Source organism: Saccopteryx bilineata, chromosome 5 (genome assembly GCF_036850765.1).
Source record: "Saccopteryx bilineata isolate mSacBil1 chromosome 5, mSacBil1_pri_phased_curated, whole genome shotgun sequence".
Taxonomy (NCBI): Eukaryota; Metazoa; Chordata; class Mammalia; order Chiroptera; family Emballonuridae; genus Saccopteryx; species Saccopteryx bilineata.
Window position 1 is genome coordinate 24,448,632 of NC_089494.1, and position 24,055 is coordinate 24,472,686.

Consider the following 24,055-nt stretch of genomic DNA (forward strand, 5'->3'; position numbering starts at 1 on the left):
TTTTGATATATGATCTCAATCAAAATATATCACAACCCTTCCAGGGATCAATATAAAAATGTTAAATCAAATAAACTGACTCTAGTATATTCTGCAGAGACCTACACATTTGGATTGAGAAGCGTTAAATCTACTAGTCCTAGTACCTATTACATATATTGTTTTATAAACATATCAGTACTCGTACTCTCATGTTCTTGATGAATATATTTATCTTACAATGTACAAATAATTACTTACCCAATAAATTGCACATTTTTAGCATCAAATGTTCTATATATGGACCTATGAATTACAAACAAAAACAAATGCCAAGAAATAACCCTAAAAATTTTTTAAATTACTGTGTTCATCAAACCTGCTGTGGGTTTAACAAAATCAAAAAGATGCTTCATTTGGAATTACACCTGAATTAAATATGCAAGCTATATTGTTGGGAACATATCACTTTGTAATTGGATCTTCCTTGAGACCATTCAGACATGCACAATAGCCATGGTTTCTGCTCTTGCAATTACTTTAAAATTAATGGGGAAAGGAAAATATCTAGTATATTATCTCTTTTTTCACAATACATTTTTTATTCTTCTCAAAGAAATGTATAACCAAATTAAAAAAAATAGAAGCTCAAATTGCATGTTAAATTGTTTGAAATATATTATTAAAGGCAACTAAGAAACAAAGGCAAAAGAATAATTTCTTCCTTATTTCTAGTGAACGTTTGTAGAACCTAGAAACAATTAGAAGATACTGGTAAATAGTATAATTGACAAAAAAATAACTTCTTTGCCCTTCTTTATGTTTTCTGTTTGTCAATTACAGTGTTCAATATAAACACTGTTAATATAACATCATATGTACAGAAATAATAATTTTCATTCCTCTTATTTTTTTAATTTAAAAGGAATAAAACAGAACCCTACAAGTATTTATTTGTTATAAATAATCACTATATCCTAACATTTTATAATATATACATTGTTTAATAATGTATTTTGAATTATTTTAGAAAAAATAACTCTTAATATAAAACATAATTTATCCAGGGCAGATAATTTATTGTACTCAAATTGAAAACATAAATAATTTATAAATAAATTTTAAATGAAATTTCAATTAATATTTTTTATTTTGATGTGTTTGGCTCTACATTTTACTTAGGATAGCTCTTTCTAAAATTTTAAACAACTCTCAAAATTTATTTCTCTTAGCTATTTCACCATCCAATGATACTATTTGAAAATACTTGTAACATCATAATCACTAAATAACACTATTTTAAATCTGTGTTGAGACTGAAAACATAAAAATTATGAAATTTATGAATGTCAAGTGATATGCAATTTATTCCTGTTTTTAGAATATGACTGGATATGCATTAAATGCTGAGTAATCTATGTCTATTGATCAAATGAATTCCATTATTTGATGGAAATTCCTGTTCCATTAGAAATTCTTAGCTAACAACCAGAATATATCTGTAAGTATTTATTTTCAAAGCTATCTAGAATCATTCAATAACTACTAAATGAAATATTTAAAAACGTCCATCACATTTTCAAAGAGAATATATTAGATGTGCAAATATGCCTTAATGGTAGAAAGCACCATACTGCAAATATTCTCAAGTTCATCGCTTCTTTAATCACACTTCACATTTAATTGCATAGTTTGCACTTAAAAATCACTAAAATTGGTGTAGAAGAACTTTCAAATACTTACTTTTTCTCTACTATGATTTAAAAACTTGAAATAAATTTTAGGATATGATGTCTCAGTACATGTTTTAACATATCCGTGAATATTAATTTATATAAATTTTAATTAAATGCCTAAAAAGTGAAGAATTTATTTCTTATGAGTGGGTTTTGCATGCCATTGGAAGATTTGATGAATAATTACTCTGAATATATGAATGCTTTCACCTTTAATCTAAATAAGTGAGGTGTTATCATAAATAATACTTTTCTGGTTCCTGATGAAACAAACTGAAGCAAATTATCTTGAGAGTTGAAGTGGCACAGAAACATTTTATGATCATCCAAAATTTCATAATCATGAATAGTGCCTTTAAATTTGTTTTTCTAACTCTCTAAAAGATCTCAAATTTTGGCATCTAGAAGTGTCTTCACCTCAGTTCAGTCTGGTTTTTAGAGGGCAAACTTAGGTCATAGCCATCAGAACCTTAAAATTAGACAATATATGCACAGGGACTCTGGACGTTTCTGATGCTGTAATTGTAAAGCACCAACAGTAGAAAAACCAATAGACTAGCCTCAGAGTTTGTTGAATCTCTATATATAGGGACAGAACAATAACAGCAACAACGAATAAAGACCATAGACAAAAGTCACTGCACCTACACTTGAAAAACTGTCCCTGAAAATAGCTATGAAGAACCAAGATGTTATTAGATATTACACTGACTGTTGGATACTGTAACTTATTTTATTCTTTTGAGAATTGTTAAGCAGGATGGTCAAAAGCAATTATTAACCCTATCAGAGGATATGTGTGAATAAGGCAATGGGTCTGACTGACCAACACATACTTGAAATTTGGAGAGGAAAAAAAATGCACTGATTAGACTTAAGGTAGTACAACCATTGGTGCAAATGATGAGAAGAAAGATTCTGAGGAGCAAAATTCTCCTTATATTAGTACAAATCATCTCTCTCTTCAAGGAAAGGATTAAAGAGGGCATCACTGTCCAAAAAGAACAGGAAACACTTTTATCTTGACTTTTAGATGAGATATTCATTATTCACAAGATAATTTCACAAAATTCTGTTATATATTGAAGAGTTTTTAAAAAAAGAGTCAAAGTAGAATACCCCAGACATACCACAAGGCTCTTTAACAATGTATCCGCCTTTGGGGAGCAAGGAATTCATTTCTGATTCCTCAGAATACACTGTTTGTGCTGGGATCCCATGACCTCATTCATAAACAGCAGCTTCCCAGTCCCTTGGTATTCAAAGCCTTTTCCTATGATTTATCCTGGGCTATTGCTGCCAAATTAGGTGAGTTCTTTGGTCAAGAACATTTAGTTGATCTCCATTTGGCTTAGAATAAAACTCAAACGTCAGCGTATCACCTAAACTCCTCCAAGTCCTAGACTCCCTGACTATCTTCCGGTTTTGTTCCTTACTGAGCTCTGTCACGAGCTGGATACTTTGTATATGCTGATCTATTTGTATGCCCCATGTGCATGACACTTCCCTATTTCTTAATTTAAGAAGAAAAGGAAACTAATTATATTGGATAACTGTAATATATGGTCTCTCTGCTAGATCCTTTCATATATATTATGTGAATTTGTTGTTACACAGGATAGGTCATATTGATCCTCTCTGCTGTGTACAGCCAAGGAACCTGACATTTTGACATTCTGAATGACTTGCTTTTTATCACATAACTAGCACAAAACAGCAGACTCTGGAAAGAATGTGTGTCAATTAGTGTCCATATCTCTTGCTCCACATCACACCACCCACCCATGTAATTCAGTCTTTTATAATTTGTACTTCCCACATACTAATATCTACATTCAGATTTTTCTCCTCAACAAAGCATTTGTTTTCCTATATTCACTTTTTTTCAGTTAGAAGGTAACCTCTATTGTCAATGGATTATTATTATAGAAAATGTACATCATAAATATTTATCACAGCTATCACTAATGTTCATAACCTATTTTTAGTAAATTTGGAAGACTCTTGCTAGTATATTAGCTACTTAAGAGTAAAATATATGTCTTTTTAAAATAATTTTATTTTTAATGGGGCGACATCAATAAATCAGATACATATATTCAAAGATAACAACTCCAGGTTATCTTGTCATTCACTTATGTTGCATACCCATCACCCAAAGTCAGATTGTCCTCTGTCACCTTCTATCTAGTTTTCTTTGTGCCCCTCCCCCTCCCCCTTTCCCTCTCCCTCTTCCCCCTCCCCCCCGTAACCACCACACTCTTATCAATGTCTCTTAGTTTCACTTTTAAGTCCCACCTATGTATGGAATAATGCAGTTCCTGGTTTTTTCTGGTTTACTTATTTCACTTCGTATAATGTTATCAAGATCCCACCATTTTGCTGTAAATGATCCGATATCATCATTTCTTATGGCTGAGTAGTATTCCATAGTGTATATGTGCCACATCTTCTTTATCCAGCTCACACCTGTTAGATTAGCTATTATTAACAAGACAGGTAATAACAAATGTTGGAGAGGCTGTGGAGAAAAAGGAACCCTCATACACTGTTGCTGGGAATGTAAAGTAGTACAACCATTATGGAAGAAAGTATGGTGGTTCCTCAAAAAACTGAAAATAGAATTACCTTATGACCCAGCAATCCCTCTACTGGGTATATACCCCCAAAACTCAGAAACATTGATATGTAAAGACACATACAGCCCCATGTTCATTGCAGTATTGTTCACAGTGGCCAGGACATGGAAACAACCAAAAAGCCCGTCAATAGATGACTGGATAAATATATGTCTTTTTTATTTTTGTACTCTCATGAAGTATATAGAGTAATCCTCAGTCAATATAAAGTATGAATGAATGAAAGACTAGATATTTCTTATAAATTCTACTTTACACTAAACAGTTATTAATAAAGTAATAAATAACACAATAACCACTACACTTGCTCTGTGTTTGAGATTGTTGTTGATGAGTATAATTATGATGAATGAACTTTTTTCTAGATCAATTAAAATCTAAGATACCATTTCATATCTAAAATATTGGTTAATTTTCAATGGCTTGTTTCAAATTCTAGATCAGGATCCACTGTCTTCTTGCAGAGATTTTTTTTTTGAGGGATCTTAGTTTTATGGCCACATTCTGACTCCCTCACAGTATGTGTCCAGCCATAGCCACACACTCCTTTGACTTGTAACTTCCTGAAACAAAATGTTTAGTAGAATAGGTATTTGTAACATCAGATATTTTTCTTCCTTTTCTTTCTTCTTTTTTTTTTTACAAGAGAGAGAGAGAGAGAGAGAGAGAGAGAGAGAGAGGCATGAGCAACAGACAGACAAGAAAGGAGAGAGATGAGAAAAATGAATTCCTACTTTAGGCACCTTAGTTGGTCATTGATTGCTTTCTCATTTGTGCCTTGACTGTGGTAGAGTGAGGGGGCTTCAGCTGAGCCAATGACCCCTTGCTCAAGCCAGCGACCCTGATCTTCAAACCAGTGACCTTGGGCTCAAGCCAGCGACCATGGGGTCATGTATGTGATCCCACACTCAAGCCACCAACACCATGCTCAAGCTGGTGAGCCCATGCTCAAGCCAGCAACCTTAGGGTTTCAAACCTGCATTCTCAGCATCCCTGGCCAACTCTCTATCCATTGCACTACCACCTGGTCAGGCCAGATACTTTTTTAAGGGTTTATTATAGCTTATTTTTCTTGCATGTGTGATAATAGTATTTACTACTCATATATTAAAAACATAAAAACATAAAAGCATAAATAACATTAGTGCAGAATTTTACTAGTTATTGCCTCTGACAAAATGTTCTTGGCATCAAGGTAGGTGTAGAATATTAAAATAACATTGACATGAATATTTAATATGAGAACTTGCATATAAATTATGGTTTCAAATTTAATATATCTGATAGTAATAATTAAATTCATTATAAAAAGTAGAAGAGATAAGAAAAAAATAAATGATAGGACAAATGATTTTTTTATATGAATAATCCTGTATGAGTTGGAGACTGGTGAGTAAAATTGGAAGACTTAATTAAAGTCACTCACTATGTTATCTTGAATGAATCATGAAGAACACGAACCTGACTGCTTCTTTCCCAGCAATGTATGTGAGATATTTTATTAGGTATTAAGGGAGATGTCCCTAATTTTATTTAGTTGTCATTAGATGCCTTTGATATAAATGTCATTAACAGATTTTTTCTTGCAACCTAGAAATACAGCAAATACTTTCTTTAAAATGATGCAGTATCTGGGAAAACAGAATTGAATATTATTTCCATAATATATACAAAATACCAAGTCATACAGTCCTAAGTGATTAATGAGAGCTATTAACAAAATTACTAAATTCTTATCTATATTGAGTCAAATTGAATTTTTTAAATTATTGATTAAGCACTGCTAGAATCCAGGTCTGTTATGCAAAAATGAGAATAAAGACACAAGTTATTTTTAGTCCCTTTCTGCAAGGCAGTTTAGCATTTTATTATTGGAGGGTTTATTTTAAGCAGTGGAGGATAAATTATGTTCATAATTTGGATAAATTGTGATTTATCCCCCCAAAAAGCATAGTTAGTACTTGTTAGACTGTCACATCATACAGAATCCATTAATGGGTTAATTTTATTGGTGACAGTTCCTTTTAGGACACTAGGATAATTACCACCAAATCAGGTAGGTCTCCCTGGTTACCTTCCTGCCAACAATTCCTGAGGCTACCACATGGTAGAAAGACACTTGGCTGTAGATACAATGAGAACCAGATTAGAATCCCAGGTAGGCTACTTACTAACTAAGATCTCGGCAAATTGCTTATTCTTTTCAAACCTGTCTCCTTATAATTTAATTCATAGAATAATTCCTGTTAGACAAAACAAGATTGTCTTAAGAACTGAGTTCACATACAAAACAAATAGTATTGTGCCAGGCATATTTAATAGATGGCTTTAGAAGGACCATAAATATGTTTACCAAGAACTGGTAAAGCTATAGGTGAACAAAATACAGGACTTATCCAACAGATTAAGTAACCCTTAAAGATACTGATTTTCATAGAGAGAGAGAGAGAACAAAATGAAAGCAGCAGAAATTATTTGGAAGTTATTAATTACTTCTTCCTCCTTGGTGGTAGAATGTATAGTCTCAATTATTGATTTAAGTCCTAGTATATATCTGATTTTATTCATTATTCATTATGGCATATTGTAGAGTCCTCTGCAAAAGCTTCATGTTGGACCTCGCTGAGTTTGTTCTTCTGTGTCAGTCCTGAAATGTTAATTGCAGCAGCTCTGAGTTTCTCTTGCTGTACGTAGTTTGCTATGATTAGTTAGTAGACTCTAAATTGTCTCTGCTTGAATTACAGTAGTCTCCCTCCTTATCCATGTGGGATACTTTCCCATAGTCTAGTGCAGGGGTAGTCAACCTTTTTATACCTACCGCCCACTTTTGTATCTCTGTTAGTAGTAAAATTTTCTAACCGCCCACTGGTTCCACAGTAATGGTGATTTATAAAATAGGGAAGTAACTTTACTTTATAAAATTTATAAAGCAGAGTTACAGCAAGTTAAAGCATATAATAATAATTACTTACCAAGTACTTTATGTGGGATTTTCGCTAAATTTGGCAGAATAAATCTTTATGAAACAACTTACTATAGTTAAATCTATCTTTTTATTTATACTTTGGTTGCTCCGCTACCACCCACCATGAAAGCTGAATGCCCACTAGTGGGCGGTAGGGACCAGGTTGACTTCCACTGGTCTAGTGTATACCTAAAACTGTATCTGTACATACACACTATTTTCCCCTATGCATACATATACTATGGCTTCTTTTTGTTGTATCTGAATTGCTAGAATTGCTAATCTTGTACTTTGAGTTCATTATTAAGAGAATAGTGTTACTTGAACACAAGCACTCTGATACCCCAACAGTCGATCTTATAACCATGAAAACTACTAAACAAAGTGACTAACTAGTGGGTAATGTTTAAGCAGGGCAGAAAAGGAAGACAAGAGATTTCATCCCACTACTCAAAATGGCATGCAATTTAAAACATACCATCTTTATTTATGCAGTCTTACTCTTAATATTTTTGGACCATGGTTAACAGTAGATAGCTGAAATTGCAGAAGGCAAAAGCACAGATAAGGGGAAGAACTGTACAAGCATTCTCTAGTACCCCTTGCTCTCTGTTATCCACTTTAACCCGGAGTGCTGTGTACGGTCATTACTGTTACTGTGGTTACCATATGTTAAGAAAAAACTTATGTTTTTTTTTTGAAGTTCTCTTGCAATTCCATAATCTACTTTTGACCTTCTCCTAACTCTTCATGATTACTTTATAATGAAGGTGAGAGGAGATATTTGCACCTCTCCGTGGGCTTAAATAGAAAAAGAAGAGCTTTTAATATGTTGACAAAAAATAAATACTGTTTGCTTGGATTTCTTTGGTCAGGTTTTCTGCCTTGCATTTCAAATATCCCCACTGGACTCTAAAAAAGTCAAAGTGACCACTTACCCTGCAGCTGCAGCTTTTTTCCCAGACTCTTGGCCATGGCTTTGCAAATTCAACGATTTCATTCTCTTTGGATACAATTGGTTCAATACAAATGTAGTAATAACTAACATTTTCAGAGTCTGCTAGGCACTGTGATAAGCTCTTTGCCTGTACTATATCATTTAGCTATTACACATAAATGTTAATTTCTAAATGAATTAAAAAGTATCTGTATCATTTAGATAAAACTAATATAATACATCCAAACTCATAAGGTTTGGTGGCAACATTAATTGTAAAAATATGTATAAAATCATGGCAACACTGTGTAATTTCACCTTTACCTCCCAGTAAATTGATTTTATTGCCTAAAGCATTGAGTTGTGAGGATTTTCAGTCCTCACCCAGTCCAGGCAGGAGAAAATGCAGTAATGGGATTAGTTTCCTCAGGCTATTGTAACGAATTACCACGAAAGTGGTGACAACATAACAGAAATATATTATGTCACATTTTTTGAGCCAGATGTCTGAATCAAGCTTGGACATGGTTGCCTGTTCTCCAGAAGCGCTAAGGAAAAGTCTGTTTCTTGCTCCTCCACCTTCTGGGGCTCCTTGGCTTGTGGCTACATCGCTCTCTGCCCCACCTCCTCCACATAGCTTTCTCTCCTGTGTGTCTGCAGCTATACCACCGCTGCTGCTCTTATCAGGATACTTGTGAGAGGATTTAGAGCCCATGTGAATAATCTCAAAATTCTGAACTTAATCATATCTGTACAGATTCTTTTTCCCAATAAAGTAATATTCACAGATTCATGGGATTAGGATCTGGTAATATTTTGGGATTCATATCAGCCTACCACAATGATTGCTTAGTAGTATTTACAATGGATAAGTTGAGGGGGTGTTAGTATTCTATACATGCCATGTTTTGCTATCAGAGACGTGGTGTGTCATTTTTTTTCAAGTAAGTGTTAGGTTATGTAACTTGCTCAAGATAAGAGCCTCAGAAAAATCCCTGCAGTAAATACATGCTGTACATTAGAGTAATGGAAGAGAGCTTAACAAAGGAGTTTTTAGAAAGGTATGGGCAGGATTGAGGAATAGCAGCTGAGATGGTTGAAGTCATTCAAGACTAGTAACAGAGATGGTCGGCCTGAATGAGCAAGGAGAGGGTTACCCTGGACTGACAGCAGCTGTGGCCTTGGGATGAGATCTGCAGGAAACTGGAGAGTAAGGGGTAAACACCCACCTCCTTCTCTTCTCTCTTCAGTCTTCTGCTGTTGCTTTTTATTAGCTAAACCCAAGTCAAAGCCAAGGGACAAGGAGCCTGTTGTTACGCATTTGGATCAGTTTCACTCGACCCATGTCAAAGTAGAGAAGGATGGAGTCAGAATCTGGAAGGACAAAGAGGAATAGGCAGATCAATCCCAAAAGATCATTAGTGTCCTAGCTAGGAACATAGTCTCATCTTCATTGCAAAATTTATTGTAGTTTTCAACATATGAAATCTAATTTAACAAATATTTATGGAGTCCATGCAAGATTAAGGCTGTCTATGTAACATTCCAAAAATGCCAGATATTTTGTAGGTTATAGCAAAAACAGACCAAAGTTACTGAAAAAAAAAGATCAGCATTCTTTTTGTAGGACTGATGTGAGTTTGAACTAAAGGAGTCAGTTCAAATGAAATACACAGAAGGCTGTATGCATTTAAGCCACATTAGAATGAGCAGTTATTAGAACTTGGCAGGATATTGTCTATGGAGTGAAATGGAAAACAATAAAAATAAGAATGCCAAACACGAATCCAAGATTTTAAAACCGAATTATAAAATGTTTCTGAAATTTATAAAATTAGCAGTGTTAGCAGACAATCTCTTTTGAAGAAATTTGCATTGTGTCCTAAGTTTTAGGTCTGGTAGGATATCTCTGTCAAAGTGAACAGAGACATTGCAAATATGGGCTGGTTCTTGGAATGAGGTAGGAGGAGAAGTGGGGAATATTATAACAACCCTGTTCATTTATTAATAAAAGAGCTTTGATGTTTTACTGTCAACCTTACACTCAAAATTTGGTAATAAGCTAATTAAAATGATCCAATAATATTACTACTTTCAGAAAAAAATTTAGAGATGGCAGACACATAAGAAGTACTTTACTAAGACAGGCATAGGTATTGTAATATGAGAGGTATACATAGATGAAGACCTGTGAGTCCCTTGCTCAGAGATGGCAGTTGAAATTACAGGAATAGAAAAAAAAATCTTTGAATATGGGCATAAATTAATTCCTATATGTGGGGTATTTCCGACAGATATTTTGGGTGTGATGCTAATGGATTCTGTTTTATGTCTTTATAAATAATGATGTTATTTAAAGAGCTTCAAGCGATATCAAATCCTGAAATACCACACAGTTTTTCAGTTGATTCCATGTTTTTGCTAACTTTGTCATGTTTCCTAAATTAATAAAATATATGGATGCAGGAAATGATTGATGAAAGTAAAGGATGTTAGGGAAAGGCCTTGGTTGCATTTCCATAGTTAATGTATGAGAGGGAAAAGCAGGTGTCAATAATTATATTAAGAATATCCAGAGAGATAGAAGATTTAGGATAGAGTAAAATATAAAATCAGAGAGGGACTGTCCTAATGATGAGTGTTCAGGGAAGTAAAATAGTGCATAGGTGAGGAAAATGGGTGAATGAGAGGATAAACCTGTCAACTGGTGAAAAGGAGGTCATTATCAAGAATAATTTGAATAATAAGAGCACAGGAAAATTGCAGAAAAACTAGAGTCCTAAGGGTTGAAAAACCATAGAATAAACAAATAGCCAAAGCAAGAACAACAAATATTCCCAAAGTAGAGAAAAGGAAAAATTGAAGAAACTTTTATTTTTAGACTATGGGACATCTAAATATACTTATAGGTACCTTGCAGGTGATAATATAGAGTGAGGTTTAAATTGTACTAGAAGTAAGCACTGGCAAAATTATTAAAGAGGACAAAATGAGTGATGTCAAGACTACCTTTTACAGAGTAAATGTTGCAAAAGGTAGAGAGTTTATTTTTTTTTCTTTTCAGCAAAACAAATCATAATAATGTAGTCAAGAGTCAATAAGAAATTAAAAAATAAAAACTGAGGGCTATTTTTAGAGGATCAAATCAGGCGATTTAGGGCCAACCCCAATGAATCTATGCCTTTCTCTAACAATATTTGAAAGTTTAAATAATCAGGTGATAGTTGCTTTTTGCCTAGAAGCGACCAAATGGGAAAATCAGTGGGGGAAAAAAAAAGATCATAATTATGGTAGATGCTTTCATTGTAATAGTTAACATCGGAGTGCAGGCTAGGAGGGCAGTAAGTGAAGCATAACAGGAGGTAGGCATTAAAAATATTGTAATTTCTGTCTTCTTCCCAGACTGCAAGGCCTTTCCTGACCTAGCCCCAACCTACATCTCATAGCATTGTAGCTCTCGCTAAATCTCAGGCACAGGTGCCTTCTCGGAGCCTCCAAAATCTTCCAGTCTCTTAGGTTCTTCTCTCAGATTCGTCAGTCTGGCTTTTTTTTTTCATATTTCAAATCTCAGGGCACATTTCCTGACTACCCTTATCTAAAGGACCGTCAAGACCACCATTTTATTACCTGTCACAATGCCCTCTTTATTCTCTCCATAATCCTTAATATAATTATTTATATTATACTTATTTGTTTTTCTCTGTTTAATTGTTGCCTCTCTTGGTAGAATTTTAGACCCAGCTTTAATCAGTGCCAGGTGCACAGCAGGTTCTCAATAATAATTATTATTTTTTTTAATTCTAAAAAATATGGAACGCTTCACGAATTTGCGTGTCATCCTTGTGCAGGGGCCATGCTAATCTTCTCTGTATCGTTCCAATTTTAGTATATGTACTGCCGAAGCAAGCACTTCAATAATTATTTTTAAGTGAATGGATGTATGACAGAAGGATAAGAAAAGATAATAAGAGTGGGGGGAAATTCAGTGCAATAGGGGATAGGGGAAATGTAGAAATCACAGTCAGAAGGTAGAATTCTACCTTGTGTAAAATTATTCACAAAGCACTTCATTGTGTAGCATTGTTCAGTAGTGTCTAAATCTAAGATTTTGCCACCCAGAGGGTGAATTATGTAGAAAGACTCTAAAAATTGGAAGGATCCTAATCTTGATTGTTCAAGTCCACAAAAATGATACCAGAGCTTGGAAAGGAGTCTGAGGCCACTGAGCAACGTGGACAAACTTGAACTGATGACACATTAATTCAACCTGCCTAATTGCTGCTCACTACTTGCACAAATGAAAATATTATTTATTCTGCACATGAAGGAACAGATGGAGATTTCATCTACTTTATTATCCGATACCATCTGCAACAAAATAAGTTTGTAAAACACTATAATGGAGCAATGATTTTATGTCATTTTTCGTCACTGCCATCACCATTATCTTCTTTGTTTTCCTCATCACCGTCACCTCTGCCTTTAGGAGAGGCATGCCCTGTGAGCACTCATCAATCTGCTGAGCATTAAGCACGGTTTTCTCTGTCTACATTAGCTGTCTATCTCTTCTTCTTCTATTTCTCCCTTTTTATCTTCCTTATTCCTGAAACGATGAGATTTTTCCCATTTTCAGCTGGAGGGTATTGAATTAAAGGCCCACTGATATAATGAAATACTGAAAGTTTGGCTGAAGTTAACATATTTTTTTAAAGGGAATAGCCCATAAGTTTTCACTGGCTGTGTGTGTGTGTGTGTGTGTGTGTGTGTTTCTTTTTGTGAAACCACTCACCAACATGTGTGAATAAACAAATTTAGGTGGCATAAACACTTGAAGGCTGGGCAACATGATGCCTTAAAAATGTGACAAATGGTATTGCTCAGTTTTATTATTGTACAGAAATGTTGTCCTTTGAGACCGAAAAAGAGAAACAAATAGCAATAATGGTACACATGTTTTAGAGCTTTCTGTCTATGCCCTGGTAGTCTCAGGGTGGATTAAAAAAAAGTCCTTATACAAACCAGACCTCATTATAAAGAAAAATATTCCTGCTTCAGTGTTCATTGTAGTAGCTCTTACATCTTTCCCCTTGTTCAATGAAAAATTCTTTATTCACCTCCAAGAGAAATTTTATAAAGCAAAAGGGAAAACAGAGATGGAGAATAATTTTATTTCTGGAAAAATTAATAATGCATATGTCAAACTGTATGTATTCCAGTGGCCTTGATGACATTTTTTACTGACAACAGCAGAGACTCAAAAATTCTTTCCATAGGCCTCACACGAGAGATGGAACAGCAGACATTATTAGTTTTAATGCAGAGTAATTTATTGAAACCCAACACTCTATTATTAAAATATTGGATTTTTTTCCCCTTTCCATCCCACTCATCACTCTAAATGAATCCATATTCTCTTTGCTTTATCTAGTCCCCTATCTCCCAAAAAGCCATCTGCTATTTCCTTTATGAAAATAAAACCTACAATTAGTGTCTTGTTCGTTTTTCCTTTCTAAAAAAAAAAAAAGAGAGAACTATTATGCAAATACACTGCAATTTGGTTTCAAATACTCTTTGTAGTCTGATGAGCAATTTTCCTTAATACAACCCCAGCTTTTAGCCAGGACTTACTAATAGATTTTTTAAGAGAGAACTTTCATGTTGCTTTTTTATACTCTGCTGGTGTAAACTTTTCAAATGTTTATTTAGAATAGAATTATCATTACTCCTTGAGTTCTCAAAGAGAAAAAAAAAAGCATTGTGTATATATTTTGTGCTGAAAAAGAAGCCTGAAATAACCTCAGAGTCTCTCTTTGACCTGAAATTTTATTATTTTTCTTTGCATTAAGAAATTGCCTGTACCAAATACCACTCTTAGGAAATTGGAAAGATATGTTTCTTTGCCTTTTTCTGAAAGCATATTATAAGCGATAGTGGTTTTCCTGTAGGTGCAAATTTGTTGTTTGATTTTTGTTGCTTCTCAGGAGCTAAAGTGTAATTTGACCCAATTTCCAGAGGTATGGCTACTTCAGGTGTCCGTGGCTGTCTGCTTGTTAACAAGACACGCACCTACTGTGTGAAGTGCTGATGAAAATGAAGTTTAAAAAAAATAGACGTTATTGTTACTATTGTAACAAATAGGACTTCACTAAGAGTCAGGACTCCAGTATCTTAACACTGATCCTGCTACTCTCTGGTCACTTGACCTGAGACAGTAATCCTACTTACCTTGGTGTCATTTTACAGCTGAGAATTACTACCTCTTGACTGCTTTATAGGGCCATAATAAAAGTAAAAATCGTGCTGCATGTTACTGTTTTTGAAATGGATTACTGGGACGCAAATTTGGCATAGACGTTCTAGAATTTCTCAGAGTTCATATTTCTTATGGTGGCTTCATCTAAGGGGCCTGTTACAAATGCAGATTTATGATCCACTTTCAGACCTGCTTATCTGGGAATGGGTCAGGAAAGCTACCTTAGAAATAAATTTAGGCGATTTGTATGCACATGCAAGACTGAGAGCTACCGGAGAAGAGAAAGAAAGAGAAAATAATCAGTGTACATTTACATTCATTAGATAACTAATATTTATTAATTAAATATCTAATTTGATACTTAATTGAATTAGATGTTTAATTTGATTAGATGTTCTGCTTATGTATTGGTGTGTATGTGTCTATTTATATGTGTGAATTTCAAAATTTAGCACAACAACCCTCTGGTTTATACTTTTAATATTTATTAATGTTGCTATCAATCAATTAATACTCATACTAGATTGAATAATAGGTAATTTAGCTTGGATAACATTCCTCTCTGTACTCACCTTATAACCATAGAGTATTGTTTCATTTCCCATGTTTACTGAAATATACAGTAAGTAAAACCAAAATGTTTCTTTCTCATTGATCCAGATGGGGCTATATAAATACTTGAGTAATATCTCGTTTCTTTTTGTTGTTGTTGTTATAACCTTACATAATTATCATTTGTGTGTGTATATGGTGAGACCATTTAAGATCTACTCTCTTAGCAAGTTTGAAGTATATGATTCAGTACCGTTAACTATAATAATCATGCTATATATTATAACTGAAAGTTTTTACCCTTTGATCAACATCTCTTTATGTCTCTTACCCTCTTATTAACATTATACTACCCTCTGTTTCTATGAGTTTGGTTTTTCATTATTATCATTATTATTACTATTATTATTAATTTAATGGGGTGACATAGATCAATCAGGGTATATAGGTTCAGAGGAAACATCTCCAGGTTATTTTGACATTTGATTCTGTTGCTTACCCAAGTTTCTGACTGTGCCAACTATGCAGAAACTTCAGTCTCCAGCGAACCTTTCCCAAATAGTGTGGAAAATTACTGGGTGTCTAATACACATTCATAACCAGTCTCCCAATTGCAGTCACCCTGTGGTATCTAAGTGTCCTTTCTTACCAGTTCTTGCCCCCATGTGGTGTGTGTCTGAGCCACTGAGACATCCTACCCCTGGCGCTGTTGACAGGTACCACCTGAGGAAGCCAATGTCCTTGCCAGAATGATGCCTCTCCCGGGCTGCCAGTCCTCAAGGTGTTTCAGTGGCGGTGGTCTCAGGCAAGAAGTATAGAAACTCTCGCATTCTGTGACCTACTGGTTCCCTGAGGTGTCTGAGGAAAGGGGAATTGGAGGACCTAACCTACTTGGAAGCCATCTGGAATATGACAATTTCAGCTTCTGCCCATACTGGCTCAAAACCAAAGTCCTTTGAATAAGGCTGATGCCATTCTACCAGCTTATGTCTTGTGTTTGGCCCTGAGTCACTCTTTTCTCCAAGCAGGTCCCATACTGCCCCACCCACCCTTCCTTGCTCAAAAACTAAAATGCTCACCTCATAAAAAACTGTCTAGATTAAGTAAATTTAGATATTGTAATATGTGTAAGACATACTCCATAACTGTGAATAATCTTTAGGTTCAGCTGAACTCTACACCACCAAAACAGTAGTGGAGGTTAAAAGCAAATGATGTCCTCAGAAATAGTTTTAAGATAATAATTATAAAAAGCCAAGTCCTTCTTCAGAAGTAATGATGCTATCCACCCTTCCTTTCCCCGACCCTGTTTTCCGTTGCCCAAAGTAATCACTTTCCCCTTCCTGGCAATGTCTCCTATAGCTTATCTCCATATAACTAAATTATATGCTTATTCTATCAACCGTTATTTTTTCAATTTTATGCATCATATAGTATTAACTTTTCACTATGAACAATAGGAATGTACCTTTCACTTTCTTTCCACCACTGCCTTGCCTTGCAGAAGTGTACCTCCCTGCCCGCCATCTCCCAATATAGTTATATGATATGTGGTTATTTTATAGCATTTTGTGTTTACATGGTTATGATCCTATAACTGTTAGCAACTGTATTCTGGAGTAAACACAATTATTTTCTTGTGTGTTTCTCGTGTTTCATATCAAATCAATTTCTTTTTTTTATCTTTACTTAGTTTTCTATGTATCTTTCACTAATTTGATTTTCAACTACTGCTAGAAACATAGATATGCTCTAAAATGTACATACTTTAAACTCGGTAGGTATTCTATCAATAGCAGCTTCTTTGATCAGCCTTCCCAGAGCGCTATGTCCCACTGCAGTCTGGACTGATTATTCTCCCTGTCTGGTGTACATCTTCTATTCTGCGATGTTCCAACACTGCCCATTCCTTGTTTCCCCAATTTAATGTACTCTTTTATCCTCCACACTCTATTTAATAAGCACATTTCACAGAGAAAGGAAGCATCTGAAATATAACGTTTTTAAGACCAGGTATGTTTGTGTATCAACTCATCTTGTTAAAATCTTCCTCAACATCGAATTTGAGATTTACATGAAACTTGCAGGTTTTTTGAAGCCACAGCTCCATTTGGAAGAAGGAACTAAAGAGTGTCCCCAATTTTCACCATGTATCCATTTGCATGATTTTAACTTTTTTTTTTTTTATCAGAGTCCTTTTTCCACTGCACCTCATATCTACAGTTCACAATCCTTTTGGCTAGTCTCTCCTAAGAATGTGGAAGTCGTGCTCTCCACTCAGCTTACAAAAGTCTGTAGTGCTAACAGTCGAGGCTGTGATGCTGTAAATTGGATTTCTTCTCAGTCCTCTCCCTTGCTAGGGTAGACTTCTGACCTCTTATATTTGCTATGTCCGTTACTACTCGTAAGACACTTCCTGCTTCTAGAATTATTTTTTTCCTTATTGCCTCCTTTCTATGGTTTTGGGGGTCTGAGTTTTTATTAGTTCCTTTATTGTTAGTATAGTGGAATTTAGAGCAAACAGAAATCAATGTGTATATTCAATTTGCCATGCTCAACATTGTTTTCTGTCCTCAATTTTTTGTTTTGAAAAAATTTCAAAGATACAGACACTGTTCAAGATTAGTACAATTAACATGCTTTCATATATAAACTGATTGATAATAATTGTCATTTATTTATCACACCCTTTTGCGTGTGTGTGTGTGTGTGTGTGTGTATATAAGGTCATATCTGTTTCCAATTCTAATAAAGAAATTTTAAATAACTTTTCATTGGAATCTCACTTTTATATACACTAAAAACAATTTTATCTCTATTAAGCAAAAGTGACTTTATGATAATGATAAAAAATACCTTGAACTATTTCCTTATTTCATGAAATTTTAAATTTGGAATAGACATGGTTTTATAGTTTCACCTAGCTCTCAGCTTTTCAATTCTATGAATAAGATGTCACTTGTAATTTTGAAAATAAAATAAATTTGTGTTGAGGGAAAGTTAGGAACTAAATTTTTATTAAAATTTTACTCTTGGCCCTGGCCAGTTGGCTCAGTGGTAGAGTGTTGGCCTGGCGTGCAGGAGTCCCGGGTTCAATTCCTGGCCAGGGCACACAGGAGAAGCACCCATCTGCTTCTCCACCCCTCCCCCTTTCCTTCCTCTCTGTATCTCTTTTCCCCTCCCACAGCCAAGGCTCCATTGGAGCAAAGTTGGCCTGGGTGCTAAGGATGGCTCTGTGGCCTCTGCCTCAGGCGCTAGAATGGCCCTAGTTGCAACAGAGCAACGCCCGAAATGGGCAGAGCATTGCCCCCTGGTGGGCATGCTGGGTGGATCCCGGTTGGGCGCATGTGGGAGTCTGTCTGACTGCCTCCCCGTTTCCAACTTAAGAAAAATACCAAAAATAAAAGTGTACTCTTCACATAAATATACGAGTATATTGCTAATAATTGTTTAAGTTTTGATATTTATAATTTAGAAATTATACTTATATATGCTGTTCGAATTCACATGGGTAATGGATGACCTAAGTTTTGATCAACTTATTCTATAAGTAAATAACTGCATTTGTGTAAATTATTGTATTCTAGAACTGAAGATCAGATGTTAAAAATCCACAGTATAAAACAGGATTCTATTTCAATTTATCTGGCAGTAAATAACATTTGATATAGTCTGCATTACAAAATGGAAAACATTGCTATTCATTTATATGCACATATTTTAAAAACATTTTTAACTTTGAAAAATATATATTGTTTGTTTTGCATTGAATGTCCTTGAATTAAATCACTAAGACTATAATTATAACATAACGTCTTTTCATTTTTAACTAATTTCATTAAATGAGAATACATTTCAAAATCCTTATCAGCACCATGAGTGCAGTTAAAGAACTTTGAAATGAAATGGTGGTGTTATATTTTTTTCTTACAGGAAGCTCTGATCATGGCAAGTATGGACCATCCGCACTTAGTCCGGTTATTGGGTGTGTGCCTGAGCCCAACCATTCAGCTGGTTACACAGCTTATGCCCCATGGCTGCCTGTTGGATTATGTCCATGAACACAAGGATAACATTGGGTCACAGCTGCTGCTTAACTGGTGTGTCCAGATAGCTAAGGTAAGTGCTCATCACCACCCGTGGAAATGACTTCTAGCTTTATATTTCCTGATCTAGAACAGTTTGGATGTTCAAATATGTAAATTTTTTTCCATCTCTTTAAGTTTATTATATTTTTTAAGTTAAAAGATATATTACAAGGAGGTAGTTACATTCAACCACTGATAAAACACATAATATACTTACATATTTTTGGATAGTTATATTGGCCAGATGACAAAACAAATAGCTTCCTGGCCAGGTGGGTGGAATATGTTTGATAAGGAAGAGGAAAATAAAACCATGTTCCACTCTCCCCTCTGCTGCTAGGTAGAGATATGTCAATTTCTCAAGCAAAACCTAAGTGGGACTTGTGCCATTTAGGGTTCTGTAGCCCAAACACCCTTAAAAACCCTTTAAAAATAGAGAGCTCAGACAGAAACACACAGATTTGCCTATTTGTTCTGAAGAGGCGAGCATAAAATATAAAAGAATATCTTAATGAAATATTTTTCTGAATATATAAAAGTAAAGGAAAGAACTAGAAAACTTACATGGTAAGGAGTGCTGAATCTTTAAAAAAAAAACTATGAGAAATCGTTAAAATTTTGGCACATTATAAAGCCCTAGAAGATTATCTAGTTTTATAATTTAAAAAATATAAGGCACAAAATTGTTTTATCAAGTGAGATTTTAGTTGAACATTTGAACAAATGAAACGAAGCCACCACGCCAGCAGCACAAGGCTGTTGAGGGGGCTTCATCGTCCTGCCAGAGGCCAGCTTTAAGACCACCCGATGTGCTTATGATGAAGAGATACACCAGCTATGTCTGGCTTTTTTGTTTGTTTTGGTTCAGTTTAATGAGAAAACAAAATCCAAGGAAGAAGAGATTAAAATATCTTAAATGTTTCATTTTTAGATGCTTTTATGAAAAAAGCGTGTACCTTCCATTCTCAGTATTACAAATGGTCAAATACTAAGTGCTTTCCTAACATTGTGATCTAGTCTTTAATGGCTGGGCTTCTTACTGGTCTGGCCCAAGGTCTCGGGCGTGTAGCACACATAAGGCAAGAGGCCTGCATCTCAGTAACTGGGCTGATGGGGGCGTGCCTCTGGGATGGACTTCAGAGCAGCTGTTGCCATTTAGGAGACTGTGGTTTCCAATTTTTTTAAAGAGGGCCCAAACTGGAGTTTTTTACATGACTTCTCCAAATTTAAATCTTGGCTCAAACTTTGGACTGCTCTTAGATCCAAGTAAAACATTCATGCTAGGCAGTCTATCAGTGCTCAATTTCTGGTATGCATTCTCTATGTTCAAGAAACTATTTATGATTACCTCTACCAAGGGCATTTCTCGAATGTTCTCTTTTTCTAGACATATAGGGCTGAAATGCGTCTTCATTCACTGTTGCAACTCGTACATCGAAAGATGTGCAATGACCTTATGTTCTGTAAATTCTTCAGTGATGTTAATCTTTGCAATTGTATAATATAAATACTGAAGTGTTATTTTAATAATATTATGCTGTTTCTCTTTACAATCTAAGAAGTATAAGAATATATTACTCAAAGTAGAAATTTGAAATAACTCTTAAATGAAAACCAAAAAAAAAATTATTTGAAAGAAAATCTCAGTTTAGTTAACTAAACCATATTTCTCAATATGGTTTCCTTTGAACCAGGTATTATAATTTTGTGACTATCGCATGATTATCTCACAACTAGGAGAATTCTTTATGGTAATGAAATTTTAAATATAACTCCTCAAAATGTGATTTACTTATCTATGACTGTCTATAATTTATAAAGTGAGCTAAATATGTGATAAGGATCCTCAAATCATCCTAGCTCTATAAATGAAAACAAAACTAAGTTTCAAATTTCTCAGTTCTTCTCTATATTTCCTGCAGTGTTTTCCATAATTTAGGTTTTGTCCTTAGGGATACATGGCATTAATATATCATTTATGCAAGACTGTGCACTCTAATAATAGAAACAGCTTTGAGTTCCCTGAATAATCACACTGTTTTAAACATTTTTTTTTTGCCTTTGCAAATGCCATCTCCTCTGCTTAGAAATCTTTTCTTATAGTTTCTTTCTTATTCATCAATACCAGGTGGGCTTCGTCCCTGTATGGAGCTTTCCCGAGTCAACCTCTCTCTCTTTAAACAGAAGCACTTCTTCTTTTTAATTTTGGCCATTAGTATCTTGAACACATTTTTATTATTTAAATGTCATACTACGTGTTTACATAACTCCCTGACTGTGTAGCAAGTTTATTTAGTCTTAATTCTTCAAGACATATTTGTAAACACCTACCATGTCCTAGGTACTCTGCTGACTCAAGTGTCTGGAGGTCAACAGCATCAAGCATGGGCCTACTTCTCTCTGTATACCCTAATCGTATGAACAAATATTTGACAAATAAACCAATTAAGTAGAGGATTAAACACTGTGGTTCAGCTTCGGAAGAAAAATAATTATGGAAATGAAAGTAGCAGTTAGAAGAGAACAGTTTTGAGATCAACTTCACTGACCAGGCGGTGGCGCAGTGGATAGAGCGTTGGACTGGGATGTGGAGACAAACTTTAGGCATTTGATTACAGATTAGCTGTGGGCTCTCAGGAACAGAAGCATGGCAGTCCTGTTATCTGAGGTGGAGAAGGCTGAGGGGTTGAACTAATTAACAGGAAAAAAAAAAAAAGAACAGTTCAGTTCTAGACATGGCAAATTGAAAAAGTTTGTAAAACAATAACTGGAGTTGCCAATTAGATAGTTAAATTTCGAGAATGTAGATATAGATTTAGGAGTTATAGGCATTTAAATATATGGGAAGAGAGGGGATAACAAAGAACTGACTAGGGCTGATTCGTATATTTTCTCAGCACCTGAGATTGGGTTTTAGGTATTGTAGAAAAAATTTAAAATCTACCATTAAGAAGGGAATCTCTTTTTGATCATTTTTTTTCTACTTTTGGGGAAGAATTCTGTAGTGGAAACATTAGGGTCAGAAGAACTTACATTATTAATATGGCAATGCCCACTTTTTGGTTTTGTGACCTTGAGTAAATTATTCAATCTCTTCCGATTGTATTTCTCAAATGGGCTTAATAATTATTCTATTACTTTTCCCCACCTGAAAAATGAGTAGAATATTATCTACCCATGGTGGACTGATTAACAAGTCCCTGTCCCCAAATATGTTGTTATATAAATAATCTACAAATGTTTCTCAAGATGTTTAAAGGGACTGTGGAGATGTGATTAAAATAAAGACTTGAAAATTAGGAGATTATTCTGAATTATCCAAGTGAGTCCAGTGTCATCCAGGGAACCTTACCAGTGAGAAGTAGAATGAGAATGTTGGGTTTGAAGGTGGAGGATGGAGCCACAAGAAGAAGAATTTATTCCGCTTTTAGAAGATGAAAAAGTCAAGGAAACAGATTCAGCCCTAGCACAGCCAGAAGGAACCCAGGCCTGCCACCATGTTAATTCTGGACTTATGACACCCAGGGTTGTAAGAAAAGAAATTCATATTGTTTCAAGCCACTAAAATTGGGGTAATTATTTACAGCAATAGAAAACAAATATACTTGCTTATAATGATTTGCAAAGATTAACTAAAATAGCCTACGGAAGGTTCCTGGCTCAGCTCCTAGAACACAGGGTGTTTAAAAACAATCTCCTTTATTAGCTGTAGGCTGAAAACCATGGAACAGAGAACTGTTTTAGAAACATCTGTAAAACATGAGTCACAGAGTCCTAGGAAACACAAGTATTTTACAAATAGCCACTTCAATAACTTAGATGATTCTTTTTCTTTGCTTTTAATTCTCACTAAGAGAGACTCATGAAAGTAAGAGAAATGTCAGCCTAATTCTCCGATACCCACTTTCATTTTGGGTGAATCTTTTTGTTGTTGACAAAGCTGGGAGGAGGGGAGATGGTGCTATAACATAACCAATTTTTATTTGTGCTATAACACACCTTTGGAAAGTTTAACACTATGTAGAAAAAATAACTGTCGCTAATAGGAAGCACTTAGCTTGCATAAGGACAACTATCTAGTTTATTTTTTAATTTGTCTAAATTTTTTTAGACAAAGCTATGAGGATGATTATCATATGTCCATTGCAAAGAGGGAGAAAGTGCATCACAGAGAATTTAAATAATTGATTAAATTCACACTAACAATTCCATAGTAGAGCCACTAATTTAGTTTTTAAATATAAGAAAGAAAATATTTTAAGAATATTTTTGTCATATTTCAAGTTCTTTCATCTCTATTGGTTCATTATTCTATAAAATATTATTCAATGGAAAACACAAAATTAAAAGCCAAAATTTTTATGTGTGTTTGCTTCTGATGGGCAGCCATATTTTCTCTGCATATGCTTCATTTGAAACTGCTTTCACTTGGTAAGCGGAGCAGAACATGTTATTATTTATCAGTCATATAATATCGATATTTCCAGGTGCTTTATGAAGCCAGGAAGACAATAGTGACAATTCCTTCTTTCACAGTTGTTTCTAACAAGTTGGGCAAATGACTTGTAAAAAGACAATTAGGCAGATTGTGAAAAGTGTCTTTAAGTTTACAGTGAAGAAGCTTCATGGTGAATAACACTGATACTGATTGAGTCCGTGTTGATAAAGCATGCCTTACTTTCCTCCAAATTAGGAAGTTTCCCTATTGCATTTAGAATATAATTAACCACTTACATGTGGTGTCCCCAACTACTTGGTGCTACATGTACATTGTGTCATTTAATATTTAATGAAACTCTAGTTATACTCAATAGTGCCATTATTCTCCCACTTTATAGATGAGGAGAAAGGGGGAAGGCAAGTCCGAAAGGACACAGTAATAGCTTGAGATACCTGAATTCAACAC

General features: G+C 34.7%; 1 protein-coding gene and 1 non-coding gene across 6 annotated transcripts in view; one reads left to right on the plus strand and one right to left on the minus strand.

Annotated features, from left to right (window-relative positions):
* Positions 1-24,055, plus strand: part of ERBB4 (erb-b2 receptor tyrosine kinase 4) — a 1,148,959-nt gene that overhangs the window by 949,592 nt on the left and 175,312 nt on the right. For all 5 annotated transcript variants that reach the window (XM_066278878.1, XM_066278881.1, XM_066278877.1 and 2 more), the window contains exon 20: positions 18,995-19,180. In XM_066278878.1, coding sequence (XP_066134975.1) covers positions 18,995-19,180 — 186 coding nt within the window. The remainder of the gene's footprint in view (positions 1-18,994; positions 19,181-24,055) is intronic.
* Positions 12,060-12,166, minus strand: LOC136307071 (U6 spliceosomal RNA). The gene has a single exon (XR_010725763.1). It is a non-coding gene; the product is annotated as a U6 spliceosomal RNA (small nuclear RNA).